The following is a 17,327-nucleotide window of genomic DNA, read 5'->3' as shown; positions in this document are numbered from 1 at the left end:
ATCTTCAGGAAAATAGTGATTTCTCTGCAAGATACGATGAAAAATAAAAGGGGTCCCGATTTCTTTGCAAAGTGTGTGTGTGTGTGTGTGTGTGTGTGTGTGTGTGTGTGTGTGTGTGTGTGTGTGTGTGTGTGTGTCACCCACACACACACTGAAGACATGCATGTACATATTTAGCAGTTATTACCCCAGTTATTGCAAAATAACGTGTGTTCTCATCCATTGTTTTCAATAAAAATTACACATCCAGGTTGTGTGTGTGTGTGTGTGTGTGTGTGTGTGTGTGTGTGTGTGTGTGTGTGTGTGTGTGTGTGTGTGTGTGTGTGTGTGTGTGTGTGTGTGTGTGTGTGTGTGTGTGTGTGTGTGTGTGTGTGTAATATACATATTTTATTATTACTTCTTTATTAGAAATCATTAAATGTTAATTTAAATCACAATGGGCAAATTCCATATTACTATGAGCGGAAACAGTAACCTCATCTCCAGAGAGTAACAGAATAACACAGACAGGATACAATCACTACAATCCCTGGTGACAACATGAAAATGCACTATAAATGGCACCAAAACCCTTTTGCTGCAAGAGACGTCAGCAACAGATTGGTCTCTCTGACAGCTTTGGGGTTAATGTAGCCACTACACAGATTGCTTCCAAGTTCACAGAATTAAGCTTGTGTGGTTCCAGTCCTGCTGGCTTTTTACCCCCTGCATTAACTAGTGGGACAGTTGCTGCCTTCTTATGTACTTTAGAGTGGATTAGAAGGGTTTACAGAGGCAGTATGGACAGCAGCAGTAATTGTTACCGGACGCCAAATAAACCATTTTTGATCATTAGAAGTGCCTATTTAACCTTGGCCTTCCCACATACATCAGTATATTAATTTTCAGGGGGCGAAACTTCCAAAAGATAGATGGACTCTTAAAATCAAACAGACAATGAGAAATATGGAAAGGAAAAAAAAAAAAGGGTGCGCACCAAGCACACGCATTTTAAGTGAAACTTTGTCTTTTGTCCGAGAAATTGTATTTGTGATTGTGTTTTGCTTTTTTTAATAACCGCACCGTGTCAGTGACAAAACGCAAAGAAGTTTCACTTAGAACGCGCGTGCTCTGCACATAACCCCGTTTTAGTTATTTGCACTTCTATGTTTATACCAACTGTGAATTCCTCGCAACTGTGCGCGCGACCATCAGCAGTGGGACGTCACTTCCGTCATGTTATTTCGTTACAACACAAGAGAATTTTCCCCATCAAAACTCAGTACAGGCATACCCCGCATTAACGTACGCAATGGGACCGGAGCATGTATGTTAAGCGAAAATGTACTTAAAGTGAAGCGCTCCCTTTTTTCTCACTTATTGATGCATGTACTGTACGGCAATCGTCATATACGTGCATAACTGATGTAAATAACACATTTGTAACAGGCGCTATAGTCTCCCCGCTTGCGCACAGCTTCGGTACAGGTAGGGAGCCAGTATTGCTGTTCAGGACGTGCTGACAGGCGCATGCGTGAGCTGCCGTTTGCCTATTGAGCGATATGTCCTTTCTCGCGAGTGTACTTAAAGTGAGTGTCCTTAAACCGGGGAATGCCTGTAGGTGCCAGCAAAGAAGTTTCATTTAAAAAAAAGAAACAACAGCACTTAAAAAATCATTAGTGATATCTTCCTATTGCAGAAACCGCTTTCCAAAAAGACAGAGCCGAGATGGCCCAAACAAGAGCAGCACTTTGTGGATTGAACTCTTAAAAAAACTCCATTAAATGTTCTCCTATATGTGATCAGAATATACTGCACGGTACCCCGACGCCATCATTCGTTGGCACAAACTATTTTTACTTTTAAAAAGCGCTAGCCCGTTGGAGGTCAGTATCTCCTGAGCCTGGGGGCGAGGTGGTGGCAGGAATGGGAGCACGGTGCTTGTCAGAAGACATTCCGATCAGATTATTGTGATGGGCCCATCAATTACCTGGCAGAAGCAGATCGGATACGGATGGTAAAGCGATAGGAAGATGATCCCAGTGGGGCTGGCATATGACCCTCATGTAGTTCTGAATTTCCAGCTAGAAATGTTTCTGTTGTGTCATATACAAGTTTGTACTTGCCCTGTACAATATAAATCGTACTTTGTGTAGACGAACACGAAAACACAAGAGATTAAAACTTCAAAGGTCATGGAGGTATGATTTTTCTTTGCAAGAGTTTATTGCTTAACATTTGAGTTCTGCATTAGATACCAAAATATTCAATATTCAGTAGGAGGGTGGTGTGTACCAACAAGAATTTTTGTATAGATTTCGCAAAGGTTTTGAAGTGCCACATAAGGACCACGTTTGCTTGGTGGAAAAGACAGACTACCAAAATCAGTGCCAGCATCCCGCTTCCCTGCTGAATTTCCTACCAATAAGACCCAACCAAAACCCCTCTTACTAACACTCGAGAGCAAGTTGTATATACTGTACTGTAAGAGCATGAAGACGTTGGAAACACACGTTATGTCCTGCATGCTAACACCAAACGTGTGTCCGGAGAAGAACACGGAGAAGGTTTAAGAGTGGCAACAATCCGTGGCAATGTTTTCGACAGAGTTGGAAGTTATTCCCCAATGCAGTACAATGGGATGTGAAGACAATAACAATAAAATGCCAACATTAAACACCTCAAAATATCACATAAAAACAGCTCAAGTTAAAACAGGTTATTTTGAACCAGAAATACAGAACTGTGAAGTGAACAAGCCTTTAGAAAGCTCCGACTGTCAGTAAGATGCGTTACCCCCCTCATTACTCCTTGTAGCCCATAAACGCCAATGATAAAGGCACTGAAGTCTAAAAACAAGTTAAGAGATGGAAAACATTTCCTCCAAGTGGCGCTACAAAAGCCCTGCAACTCTTTTTTTCAATGCCTTCTAATAACCACTTTCAACTAGGATCACAAACGCTGCATTTATTTTCTGGTCTGGGAGATGGAGCATATGAATTAGAAGCGATTTCACATACATTGCTACAATCTTTGGCTCTCTCTCTCCCTATTCTTCAAGTACTGTATTTCAATGAAGCTTTGTATCATTTTCCATGATCCCCTGTTATATTCATCCAGCCCGTCACATCCTGAGGGAGTTACTGGTTTAAAAACCGAAACGCATTAAGCGTTCGCAATGATTTTAAGGGACCAATTTTGAAAGTATTTTTGACGTGGGGACAGCAGAAGGGAAGACAGTTCCACTGCAGTGGAATGGGAATAAAGGACACTTATTAGTGCTTAACGAAGAGCTCAGTGTCACACGAGACTCACTTATTTAAATAAAAGAAGGTTTCATGCCCGGCGTGATGAATGCAACTGATTGGCTGATGTGTTTAGCTTAATTTCTCATGACATCTTAATCCTTCTTCCCCCCCTTCAGCCAGCCCCTAAACATTAACATAAGTCAGATACACCAGGAACTGTAGGATTTTAAAATACTACATGCAATGGCATATATATACCAATATTAATAAATACACTTAGAAGGACCACATTTTTTCTTATACTACAAACAAAAAAAACTTACTTTTTCATCTTTTACATGTTTTATTGCAAAATTCTTCTTCAATTGTGTTAGGCTTTAAATAAACATTGGATAAGAAACATTGGATAAGAAACATTTTACGGGGTCCTCATAAATTGTGATTTTTATGAAACCTGCTCTATACGTGAACCAGGATTACAGCAGCATTGGAACGAATGCTCTATTCTTTACTCACACACTTGATCCCCTAAGTTGCCTGTAATAAAAACCATTAGATTCTGTAATAAAAGGATTGAGCATTAGGCATTGAGTCCCCGCTGGCGTTGGAGAGAGCTCCAAGCATGAGTGCCGGGTGTCCTTGCATTTACGCGCAAGCGCGTGGGGGGGGGGGCATTGCGGGTAGTTGAGTGCGCTAGAAAGTAAGATTTTTTTTGTTTATCTAAGCGCAAAGCGTGTGTGCCCGCGCACGAGCGGGGACATATATATATATCTATATATGTAAGTAACCGCGGCAAGCGCCGCGCGCTCAGTGCTAGCGGGGACGCAGCCTTATATGTTTATATGTGCTTTTTCAGTTAGGATTTCCCACTGTGAGTGCTCATTTGCATGTCATTACCCAGAATTCCTAGCTGCAGTGGAAGCACTGTATGTTGTGTGATTATGGGGAAAGGCAGATTTGTGAACCTGTCTGAGAAACGTGGATGTGCTCATAAGTGGTCTTTTTATTTGCTGTACGGTGGAGAGTTGTTGCCACTTTCTTACTCACCGTACTTACTTTGTATACTGATGATAAACATTAATAAACCCATTTGCTTCTAGAGGTGTCAGAAAAGCATTGCAAAGCAATGTGTTGCATGCATCAGCAACAACGTAAACGCAGGAGGAGAACTCGCTCATGGAGTACAACAGCAAATTTCTATGCTATGGGGAAAAAAACAAAAAAAAACAGCACTTCTTAACCCTCATTCCTTAATCAATATTGCCCCAAGAGGAGTATTAGGTGTGTAATATGTTTATAGCAGATAAGTGTGCACCACTATGACGTATTAACATATTTTATATATTTATTTTAAAAAAACACTGTCACGGTAGACCAGGTCTCTTAACACATTTATATTTCTGGGATCAGTCAATAGGCAAAACAAGGCAGTGAAATAAAATGGGGTTTATTTGGATAAAACCTCGGAAATACAACAAAACACAAAATACAGAAATATACACACTTACTGAGGTCTGGGGTATGAGATCTAGTCTTTCCTAGGTGCAGGGCACCCGCTTGCGAGGGCTTACCCTGAGCGGAACCTTGTTCCGGACGTTTTGGACCAAAATCCAGAAAATCCTGACCGGGACCTAGTCCTGAATCTCCTGGAACCGATTTCAGCATGAAATCCTGACCGCGACAACGATTTGTAGAATTTGTTCGCAAAAGACGGGACTTAGTCTCTGCGAGGCAGGCTTTTCTAGATTCAAAATGAAGCTGATTGCTTTGCTATTATTTCGAACAAAGCAACTTTCAAAAGCCCACCCTAGCTTAATCGACTCAAGTCCCAGGAAGGTCTGGTTCTCTGGCTGGGGCTTCTTCTTAAATACCCTCGGCTGAGCTATTTTCAGCATGGAGGGAGGAAGGAGGCGCGACCAAGAGCGTGGGAATTCCTCCCCGCCAGCCAGTAGAAAAACAGGGGCTCGTCTCTGGGCTCATGTCAGAGGAGGAGGCGTGTCAAGCTGGCTCAAAAAGCCGGGTGGTCGGGAAATATGGATTAGCCAATGGGGAAAGCGCCTAAGCTCGCCATCTTTCCCCAGCTAACCCAATGCCCCCCGCTGGGCAGCCTTCACCAAGTCTGGCAGACACAAAAAGTTGTCCCCACACAGTGCCCTTTGTTCTCCGGACCTGGCAATTCGCCCACCAAACGGTCCTCTCACCTCTGAACATCCTCTCCCAACTATTGATTCTATACAGACATGCCGGCATCTATGCTGACTGTATAGAACCTTATAGTAATTGTAAAACATCTTATAAAGTACACTTTAATAAAGAATATACTTTCGGGAACCTTATATGGGAAATGGAGTGGGGATATTTGGGCTCGAAATCCAGGAGTCTGGGGGACACTGGTTAGCCCCGGTGTAATTCACCCCACGTACCGGCCAATCATGCCTGCTCGCCGGGGAGAATTAAACGACTACCGTTAACTTTGGCCTCCGAACTCCTGCACACACAATAATTGCATTTCCACGCAAATATCCCACCTAAAACTGAAACACAAGAAATCTCACACTTCTAGGGCTAAGGGAACATGAAAACAGAAAAAAGCAGGGGTCACTTTATTTTCCACATGTATTATCCCTGGTCCCTGGTGCTTATGGAGCTACCAGGGACCCCACAGGTTCAGAGGTAACCAGAGGGCTTAACATTTATGTAGCCTGGTTACCCCCTACCGTCACAAACACAAAAAAAATTGTGTGGGGGGTACTGTACCTACAAAATCAGTAACATGCATACACAACCATAATGTAAAAATGTATAATGCCAGAGGACAGCATCCCCTGCTCCCCTAGTTCCAGGCCCCACGCACACACGTGTGTATGTATATATTTATATAACGCCTACATCTGTACTTGGCGCTTTACCAGAGAGAATACAGTACAGGGAATTATAGTACAATAAATGCAACAAATAAGATCAAACAACAGGAAAGGAAGTCTCTGCCCCAGAGAGCTTACAATCTAAGCGGTATGTTGGGAAACGTAGAGCGACAGCAGGTGAGGGAATAAGTGCAGTAGATGGCAGTCATTGGTAGGAGCGACTGTGGGTGTGGTACAGTAGTCATTGGTCTGGGCTAAAGAAAAGCTTACTTTAAAAAGATGAGTTTCAAGGTTTGTCTTAAAGGTGGTGAGAGAAGGTTCTTGACGTAAACAGAGTGTGAGGGAGTCCCACAGGTAAGGGGCAGTGACGGAAAAAGGTTTAATGTGAGAGAGAGCTGTAGAGGTGAAAGCGGTGGAAAGGAGACAGTTAGTAGAACACAAGCAGCATCAGAGCAAGAGATCAAAGCGGTTTGTCTTTATTGTCCAGACCTGAAAAGCTGTTGGCATATTTGCAAAGTGGTACATACTCAACATTATTAGGTGTAAAATGAAGGAAAGTATGATTGTAATAAGATGCAACACGTACCCCTTCAAGAGCCATTCATTAATGGGGGTGAGCGACAGCACTTGAAGAAAAAACCATATTGCTGTAGGGAAGAAGACCAGTGTAAAGACCTGGACAAACAAGTGGAGCTTCACGTGCATCAAAGCATTGGTCAGCTCCTACAGAAAAAGAAAAGAAGGAAAAACAGAATTATTTCAACGGTATTCTTCTTTAAAACCTGCTTCAGTACTGTATGACTCGACTAAAGAAAAGTGCACAGTGCGCATGTTTCACAACTCAGGATATGTGTAACCTACCCGTGAACAGAACTACAACAAACACCAAGCAATACGAATATAATGTATATCTAAAGAAGAGACAAAATATACAGATAACTTTCATGCTGGTCCAATAAAAGTTGTCACAATCTGCAACAAATCTACTATAGCTAGACCCATAATTTGCAACCTTTTTATGGTTAAGGAACCCAAAATTATATAGTGAAATTCTTGGGAACCCTAATAGCGTGTCTGAGATCAGAGTTTTGTAAATTCTTCTGTATTTGGTACAATTTTATAACCTGAAAATTGCAGGGAACCCTTTAGGGATGCCTGGGGAACCCAAGGGTTCCCTGGAACCCCTGTTGAAAAACACTGAGCTACATAATGGCAACCATTACATGTTGGTGAAACTATTGTGTCAAAAAAGACAATACATTGTTGCAGTCACAAAATATACAGTACTAGCAGAAAGTACCCAGTGATGCTTGGGAATTCTACAGGGAGTATATGAACCAGCTCCAGAACTGACTGTGGTTGATCAGAAGCTGCATCCCGACGAACCGGGACAAAAACGGAGACGGAGGTAGGACCTCTATGTGGTCAAGGGGCTCCAGAGCTAATTTAACTCTCCTCTGCTGTGCATATACCCCTTCCAGTTGTCCAGAAATTCCCCGTCATTTATTCAGCAGGTCCTTATATCTATCAAGTTTATTGTCGTGAGGACACCGGACACTCTACTACACCTGCTCGTGTAACTGCCGAATATATCCAGACCACGGTATTTTATACATTACAACAACAACATTATACGGAACAGTTTAATCCACCAGGCAGAACTTGGAGCTATAAGTGATCCATTTCAATTTATTGATCTAAGCAGACATCACTTTCAAGCTCATAGTCAGCACCCCAACAAATCATTTGTGATATATTACAATTTATTTTTTGCACATTGTTTGGATACAACTCACCAGGTTTTCTTGTTTTTGAAGTGAAACTTCCTTAGTGGCACCTCATTCGTGATGGGGCAAAAAAGAATTGTGGAGACAGAAATGAAACGGATGTGACGTCAGTGCTGGCAGTTGAGGCCGGGCTGTGTTCTGGCTCAGCCCGACCCCAACACTCACATCACACCCGCTCCACAAATCAGATGCGGCTATCGCCGCCGGCGCCGCTCCTAATCGCCCCCCCCCCCCCGAGCCCCACCCCCCCACACATCGTGACATATGCGGCGGCGACAGCCGCCGCTCCTAACGGCCGCTGCCATGCCGCTCATGCGCAGTTGTGACGGCGCCGCTGATACCCCGCCCATTGATATGCTGCGCATGCCCGGTAGTCATGGCGACGCTCGAGACGCCATGACTCTCCTCACAGGGACACTGAAGCCCACACTGCTCCCCGGGGCTCTATGCAGGCGCTGATCTCCTGCGGCCTCTCCTCCCGGTGCATGCCCCGGCCGAGGCATAGAACGGCTCCTGCTCCAGTAACGGGGGGGGGGGGAGGAGGGGGGTGATGAGTGCGCTGCGTCCCCCACGTCCCCCACAGCACCATCAGAAGCCTCCGAGTCGGCTCCAGCTGACGATGACGCGCTTCTCCCTCTCCCCCCGCCGACACTGCCTCCATCTCCTCTGTGCCGCGATCTGGTAGGAATGGGGGGGAGGGGGCGGGGGGGCGGACTGCTGAAAGGGTCTGGGTGCAGGGAAAGGATAAGGGTGCTGGGGGAAGGACAAGTGTGCTGGGGAGAGTCAGGAGAGAGGGGGGCAGGACACACACACACACATACATACATACACACTGACACATACACACATACTGACTCACATACACACACACTGACTCACATACACATACACACACATACACACTGACACACACCCCCACACACTGACTGACCCCCCCACACACACTGACTGAAACCCACACACTGACTGAAACCCACACACTGACTGACCCACCCACCCACCCCCCCCCACACACTGACTGACCCACCCCCCCCCACCCCCCCAACACACTGACCCACCCACCCACCCACCCCCACACACTGACTGACTGACCCACCCACCCCCCACACACTGACTGAACCACCCACCCACCCCCCACACACTGACTGACCCACCCACCCCCCCCACACACTGACTGACCCAACACACACTGACTGACCCACAAACCCCCCCCCCACACACACTGACTGACTGACCCACCCACCCCCCCCCCACACACTGACTGACCCCCCCACCCCCCACACACTGACTGACCCACCCCCCCCCCACACACTGACTGACCCACCCACCCCCCACCCCACACACTGACTGACCCCACCCACCCCCACACACACTGACTGACCCCACCCACCCCCACACACTGACTGAACCACCCACCCCCCCCACACACTGACTGACCCACACACCCCCACTGACTGACTGACCCACCCACACCTCCCCGCACACTGACTGACCCACCCACACCTCCCAGCACACTGTCTGACTGACCCACCCACCCACACTTCCCCGCACACTGACTGACTGACCCACCCACACCTCCCCGCACACTGACTGACTGACCCACCCACACCTCCCCGCACACTGACTGACTGACCCACCCACACCTCCCCGCACACTGACTGACTGACCCACCCACACCTCCCCGCACACTGACTGACTGACCCACCCACACCTCCCCGCACACTGACTGACTGACCCACCCCTCCCCGCACACTGACTGACTGACCCACCCCTCCCCGCACACTGACTGACTCACCCACACCTCCCCACACACTGACTGACTGACCCACCCCTCCCCGCACACTGACTGACTCACCCACCCCTCCCCGCACACTGACTGACTCACCCACACACCCCCGCACACTCTCACCCACCCACACACCCCCACACACTGACTGACACACACACTGACTTACACATACACACTGACACAAATACACATACACACTGACTGACACACATACACACACACACACACACACTGACTGACACACACCCTGACTGACTGACTGACTTACACACACACACACACTGACTGACTGACATACACACACACTGACACACATACACACAAGGAATTCACACTTAGTGCAAATAGCTAATACATGGGATGTGTGCCGAGCACGCGCATTCTAAGTCAAATTTATTTGCGTTTTGTAACTGAAATTGTATTTTGATTTTTAATTAAAACATCACCAACACAAATACAATTTCTGTGACAAAAGTCAAAGAAGTTTCACTTACTATGCGCGTGCTCAGCACACAGCTTTTTTTTATTGGAGGCTCTATGTTTCATAGGTAACCTCATATCACATTGTTCATTTTTCTCTGTGTTACTATTTTCTTACACAATTAGGTCTATTTATTTTACAGTCTTCTTTGTGGACCTTTTTTGTATAGGACTGAATCTCGTGTGGCATTTTTACCAGACTTGTTGCGATACATACATTTTTTTTATTTGAAATTGAGACTACAGCAGACACTCTGTCAGACAATACTATTACAACAGAGACTATTTACAGCAAGACATAAGAAAGCTAGTGCAGTTTTTGATATAGATCATGATTTGTTTTGTGAAGATACACAGGATCTTAAAAAATATTTTTTTTCGTTTGGAAACATCTCACAAGATCTTAAACGATGGTGGGAAATCATAACCCTTGAGAATTATCAAAAAAAAACGAAACATTCCAAGGGGATTAAGAATGACCAAAGCCCCAACTTGCGGCTTTGAAGATAAAGAGTTTGAAAAGCAATGGAGTCTGATCTTGGATCAGTGCTCATTCAAACTCATTGATCTCATTATCCAGCATAGACAGAGAAAAAAACACTAACTGAGAAACAGGTTAAGGAGTTGCAAGCCAAAATTTAAGATTTCACACACATTGATCAATTCAAAGAACTAGATGACAAACTAGCAGTTAATATCAATAAATCAGAACATAATATAATGCAGACTAAGCAAAAACAAATATGAAAGAGACAAAATTAGATTACAAACATAACCAAGTTTATATTTGGCACAAATCTTAATCTACTAAAAAGGCTTCACACAGCAATTCAAAAAAATCAAAGAATCCAAAAAAACATGAAAATAGAGGACCAGCTAAATCTATTCTCAAAAAAAAACCCCCACATAAATCCAAAAATCAATCCAACAAGGGTACTGATTCCAATTTTACAGATAATGAAATGATTATACATGGTGTCTCTTTTTCTGAGGGAGATTCCTTGGTATCATCAGCAGATGAGGCACTCTCCACTGGAAGGTCCTATACTAGTCAGAATAGCCCTTCCCAACACTATATTAAAAAAAACGAAGGAGGAAGAGATGTAGAACCAAATCAAAATCCAGGGGAAAATGCCTCAAAGGAGAGGAGATATTAGACATTGAAAATACAAATGTCGTTAACCTTTCACAAGCTGAATTGCGAGTATTGGATTTAGGTTTGACATTTGCTCCTGGCACAAATTATCTATTTAATACCACACAGGATTTATATAAATTCATCCGAAAGTTTCGGTAGTGTGACCACTATCCAGGAACAGCATTTAACGATGTCAGATAATGTGGAAAACACTATACCTATCTTTGATTTAAGTGAACAACTGACTTTCCGAGACCATTGTTATTTCCGACATGATGGGTCAATCGGTTCAGCATGTTCTTCCGATAGCTCTATTAGTTTATTTTTTAGGTCAAAATCCATCAGGTCTACAAAACAAATCAAAATATTGTCCTGAGAAATGTAGAGGTGGCGTAATTGATGTACAGTATTTAAAACAGCTGTGGAAAGAGATCTTTTACTTTTTCTAAAGGTATTCAGTTTACTAAACATATTAAGTATTCCAACAATTTAAAACCAGAATTACGGAATGCTATTTCTGCCCTCAGAGACAACGATAACATTGTTGTCAAAAATGCCGATAAAAGGCGGAGCAGTCGTGTTATTAGATCGTAACTATAACGCTGAGGCCCTTATACAATTAAATGATCAGCTTTCCTATGTTCTACTCAGATCATATGGCTTATTTTTTGAAAGAACTATATCAATTGCTGGATGAAGGTAGGGATCGTCAGATTCTCTCTACTAAGGAATTTTATTATTTATACTGTTTGCATCCAATCATTCCTATTTTTCATCACCTTCCCAAAGTGCACAAGTCACTCCTTGCACCACCTGGGCGTCCTATTGTTTCTATTATAGGGTCACTGGGTGAACATTTGTCGATTTATATAGACCATTATTTACAACCTATTGTTTTCACACTTCCCTCACATCTTTTGGACACTTCTCATGTTTTGTCCTTATTTCGTGACTTCCAATGGGCGCCCAATTTTCATTGGGTGACATTGGACGTTACGTCTTTTTATTCTATCACATCACACTCAGATGGCTTTACTGTCACTAAACACTTTTTGGACCTCGACCCCCTTTTGTCATCTGCACATGTAATTTTTCTTTTGGACAGTATCAATTTTCTTCTCACGCACAATTATTTTATTTTTTCAGGGGGTTTCTATCTCCTAACACATGGGACTGCCATGGGCACGTGCTTTGAACCCTCCTATGCCAACCTGTTCATGGGTTGGTGGGAGGCGCCCTACGTGTTTGGAGATAGAAACCCCTCCCATCATTTCATTCATTTTTATCGTCGCTACATTGACGATTTGCATTTGATTTGGAGTGGTTCTGTGGAGGATTTATTATTATTTATTCAATATATTAACGACGATACATTAAATCTTATTTTTACCTCACAACACCACCCACATCATATTCATTTTCTTGACGTTAATTTATTTGTGGGTCTTGATCAAAAAGTACACACTGATACTTTCCGCAAAGAACAATCACGCAACATACTCTTGCATGCAAGCAGTAGCCATGATCAAGAGTCATTTAGGGGCAAACCCTTTGGACAGTACATCAGATTGCGTCGCAATTGATCAAATCTAGAAGACTTTCAGTTAAGATCTCGTGAATTGACGAATCGCTTTATAGCTAGAGGATATAGCAAAAAAAAGAAAAACATTGGAAGATGTTTATTTTAATGCACTAAATAAAGAAAGGGGAGATCTGATAGGTTCCAACCATTCCAGCTTCAGTAGACATAGGAAAGTCAATCAGATTTATAATGCATCAGACTCTGGTCATCCATATTTCACAACTCCATTTAGCAACCAAGCTTATGCAATAAAACGCATTATTACAAAACATTGGAGTATCATTTCTATTGAACCTCCCTTAAGGGATATGACATGGACCAATCCTAAATTTGTTTTCAAAAAGTCACAAACATTAGGCAATATCATCTCTCCTAGTATGGTCAAAAACACGAAACAGACAACCAAAAGGGAATTTTTCCCCAAATTGGTAGGGTGTCTCTCTTGTGGACATTGCAAGATATGAAAATATGTGTCTAAGACCAAAACATTTAATAATATGTAAGGAAAAAAATTATATAACATTTCATCATTCATGAATTGCAATACAGTATTTGTCATATATATGCTTACTTGCGGTGTAATAAACAATATATTGTATTAACAACGAGAATGTTGAAGCTCCGTATCTTGGAGCATATGAGACCGATTTTAAAAAGAGACTTTGTCCATCAAGTATCTAAACACTTTAGCGAATGTCAGCAAGGTTCCTTAACTCACTTTAAATTCATTGCTATAGAATATATTAAAAAAAAACTCACATTAGAGGAGGCATTAGGATTAACGCCCTCTGTAAGAGGGAAGCTTTTTGGATATTCTCTCTGGATACCCGGATACCAAAAGGGTTAAATTCAGACTGGGATTTAAAATATTTCCTTTAAATGTTTATATATCAGCCAGTTCAATTCCTCATATACACTGGTTGTAAATAGTAAACCAATGATTCTATTACAACATAAGAGGTCATTTGCAATGCGGTTTATATATCTAGCTGGATATTTTTCAATTAGTATTTTGATATGATTATTTTATGATTAGCATTAGCTTCCCTTTCAGATACTCTGAATATAACCAATACAACGACACTTACTGTAGGTGCAATATGATCTCAAAGAACAACCAACTATGTTACATCTCTTACATTACCGTTGTTTAGAATAAGCAATAGACACATTTTAGAATATATATATATATATATATATATATATATATATATATATATATATATATATATATATATATATATACACATACATATATACATATATATATATATATATATATATATATATATTATTAAGGTTATGGTGGGTAAAAAAAGCATCTCATCCCAGCCTCTGTCTAAAAGCTGTGTTTAAAACAGCATGCATTGGCTTGAGGTTTTGCTTGTGTAATACGAGCTTGAGACAAAAGGTGGCACTGAGTGCTCATTTGCATGCCATTTCCCAGAATCCCTTGCTGCAGTGGAAGTGCTGTATGCTGGGCGATAATGGGGAAAGACAGGGTTGCAGACCTGTCTAAGACATGCAAATGAGCATACAGTAATATTTACAGTTGCTATATATATATATATATATATATATATATATATATATATATATATATATATATATATATATATATATACATATATATATATATATATATACAAATACAACTGTATGCTCATCTGCATGTCTTAGGCAGGTAGGTCTGCAACCCCGCCTTTCCGCATCATCACCCAGCATACAGCACTTCCACTGCAGCAAGGGATTCTGGGAAATGACATGCAAATGAGCACACAGTGTCACTTTTTGCCTCAAAAACCATTTTTAACATGGTTCCCTATAGGCTTAAGCTTGTTGCATGGTCACAGCTTTGAGCACAGCCAGGGTTAAGGTGCATACCCAGAAAACCACCCACAGACAGCTGTTTCGACCTTGATGGGTCTCATCAGTGTGGGGTTGATTTTAACTGGGTATGCATGAGAGGCTATGGGATAGGCTATACCATAATACTGAGTTAAGTTATGGTGAGTAAAAAAAGTGACAAAAACCCTCCACAGGAAAGCAAATATGCAAATACAACTGTATGCTCATCTGCATGTCTTAGGCAGGTCTGCAACCCCGCCTTTCCCCATCATCACCCAGCATACAGCACTTCCACTGCAGCAAGGGATTCTGGGAAATTACATGCAAATGAGCACACAGTGTCACTTTTTGCCTCAAAAACCATTTTTAACATGGTTCCCTATAGGCTTAAGCTTGCTGCATGGTCACAGCTTTAAAAAATCTACTCGCCACCTAGTACCACACGTGTGCTGCTTGGGCCAATAGGAGCTCGCCACGATGTTAAATCCACTCGCCTGGGGCGTGCAAATGTATAGGTTTGTCGAACACTGTATATATGTATATGTGTATATATATATATATATATATATATATATATATATATATATATACACATGAAGGTCAGTCAGCACACTGCAGTAGAAAAGGTTATAATAGCAGATGCTAGTCCCATAGAAAATAAGTATGATACGAACCAATCCAAAGACCAGTAAAGAGACAGCACACCGCACGGGGTTAATCCAAAAATCTATATTCACAATATGAAATACACGTAAGCCAACGTTTCGGTCCCACAGAGAGACCTTCGCACGGCCCTGAGGAAGGTCTCTCTGTGGGACCGAAACGTTGGCTTACGTGTATTTCATGTTGTGAATATAGATTTTTGGATTAACCCCGTGCGGTGTGCTGTCTCTTTACTGGTCTTTGGATTGGTTCGTATCATATATATATATATATATATATATATATATATATATATATATATATATATATATATATATATATATATATATATATATATGTCAGGTACCCTCCGGTCTCCCCGCGCTCCCGGTTTCCCCCCTCCTTACCCTTATCCACCGCGGAGATCAGTGTTCTCCAGAAGGGCTTGTCATTTGTTCCGACCACCTCACAGGACCCTTTTCGCTGGGAGATCGACATGTTCAAAATTGATCGTCAGTTACGTCTTAAGGATTTCTTCTCTAGAACTGAGGCAGTACCTTCTGATGCTAATCAGATGACTTATGCTGATACAAAATTCAAGGTCAGGAGTACGTTTGATCCAATCGTGATCAATCCCAGTATCACCACCTTTATGGGACTCCTTGGTAGAGACACACGGAATAATAGCATGCATCACAAAAGGAGTTTCTCCAACCTCTCCGTTGAAGAGAAACAGGCCATTGCATCCCTGAAGTCTAATGACAAAATTATCATCAAACCGGCTGATAAAGGCGGGGGGATTGTCCTTATGGACTATACCGACTATAGAGCGGAAATAGTGCGAGAATTAATGGATACCGATCATTACAAAAAATTACAATGCGATCCCACATCTATAAAAAAGAAATAGACTCTATCATTCGCTTACGAGTCAACAATTCATGGATATCAGAGCTACTTTTTTGTCCCAAGACCACCCCATAGTCCCTGTTATCTATGTACTTCCGAAGGTGCATAAGTCCATCGTCAACCCGCCAGGCAGACCGATCATTGCAGCAATGGGATCACTCTGCCACCCCCTTTCTCAATTTGTGGACCACCTGTTGCAACCTATGGTTGCGAAGATGTCATCGTTTGTCAAGGAAACCACGGCCTTTATTACCAAACTAGGCACGATCACTTATGACATCTCTGACATGTTCCTGGTTACTATGGATGTCTCCAGCCTTTACACCAATATCCCACATGTCGAGGGCCTGGAGGCCATTCGGGACCATTTTTCCAATCTCGATGGATATGATGGGCCTCCGAGTGAATTTGTTCTTCTCTTGATTGATGTCATATTACATAAGAACTTCTTCCGGTTCGAACGGGATTTTTTCCTTCAACAAACAGGGACTGCTATGGGTTCAAATATGGCCCCGGCTTATGCCAATTTATTCATGGACAGCTATGAACAACTACATTTACTTAACGATACCTCCTTTTCTAACAATATTGTTCATTACACCCGCTACATTGATGACATCTTCCTAATTTGGCGTGGACAGGAGGAAGAACTGACACAATTTATCGGTCACTTGAATATGATACCATCAACAATACGGTTCACTGTTAATTACAGCATGGATCGTATTCCCTTCCTAGACACGGTGGTCTATAAAAAAGAGGGTAGACCAGCGACTGAGATTTTTCAAAAACCTACAGACAGAAAAACACTTCTGTGTGCTTTGAGTCACCATCCGGAGTCACTGAAACGAGGGCTCCCATTCTCTCAGATGCTACAGGTCAAACGCATCACTAGTGGCGCAACGTTGGTCGAGGACGCATTATGGAAGATGGCCAAGAGGTTTCTGGATAGGGGATACTCAAGATCGGAAGTTAATGTGGCCCTTACTAAGGTACGGGCAGTTGATAGGGGTTCCCTGCTCTTACCATACACTGAAATAATTGATAACAAGTCAATCAAC

At 42.6% G+C, this 17,327-nt stretch overlaps 1 protein-coding gene across 3 annotated transcripts in view; it reads right to left on the bottom strand.

Annotated features, from left to right (window-relative positions):
• SLC10A7 (solute carrier family 10 member 7) overlaps window positions 1-17,327 on the bottom strand; it is a 267,589-nt gene that overhangs the window by 199,001 nt on the left and 51,261 nt on the right. For 2 of the 3 annotated variants that reach the window (XM_075613981.1, XM_075613991.1), the window contains one exon: window positions 6,678-6,814. The exons of the other annotated variant lie outside the window; for it this stretch is intronic. In XM_075613981.1, the coding sequence (XP_075470096.1) occupies window positions 6,678-6,814 (137 nt within the window). The remainder of the gene's footprint in view (window positions 1-6,677; window positions 6,815-17,327) is intronic. 3 annotated transcript variants of the gene reach the window in all.

Source organism: Ascaphus truei, chromosome 1 (assembly GCF_040206685.1).
Source record: "Ascaphus truei isolate aAscTru1 chromosome 1, aAscTru1.hap1, whole genome shotgun sequence".
In the NCBI taxonomy this organism is placed as follows: Eukaryota; Metazoa; Chordata; class Amphibia; order Anura; family Ascaphidae; genus Ascaphus; species Ascaphus truei.
The sequence above is the reverse complement of the archived record's forward strand: the minus strand, read 5'-3'. Positions and strand labels throughout refer to the sequence as shown.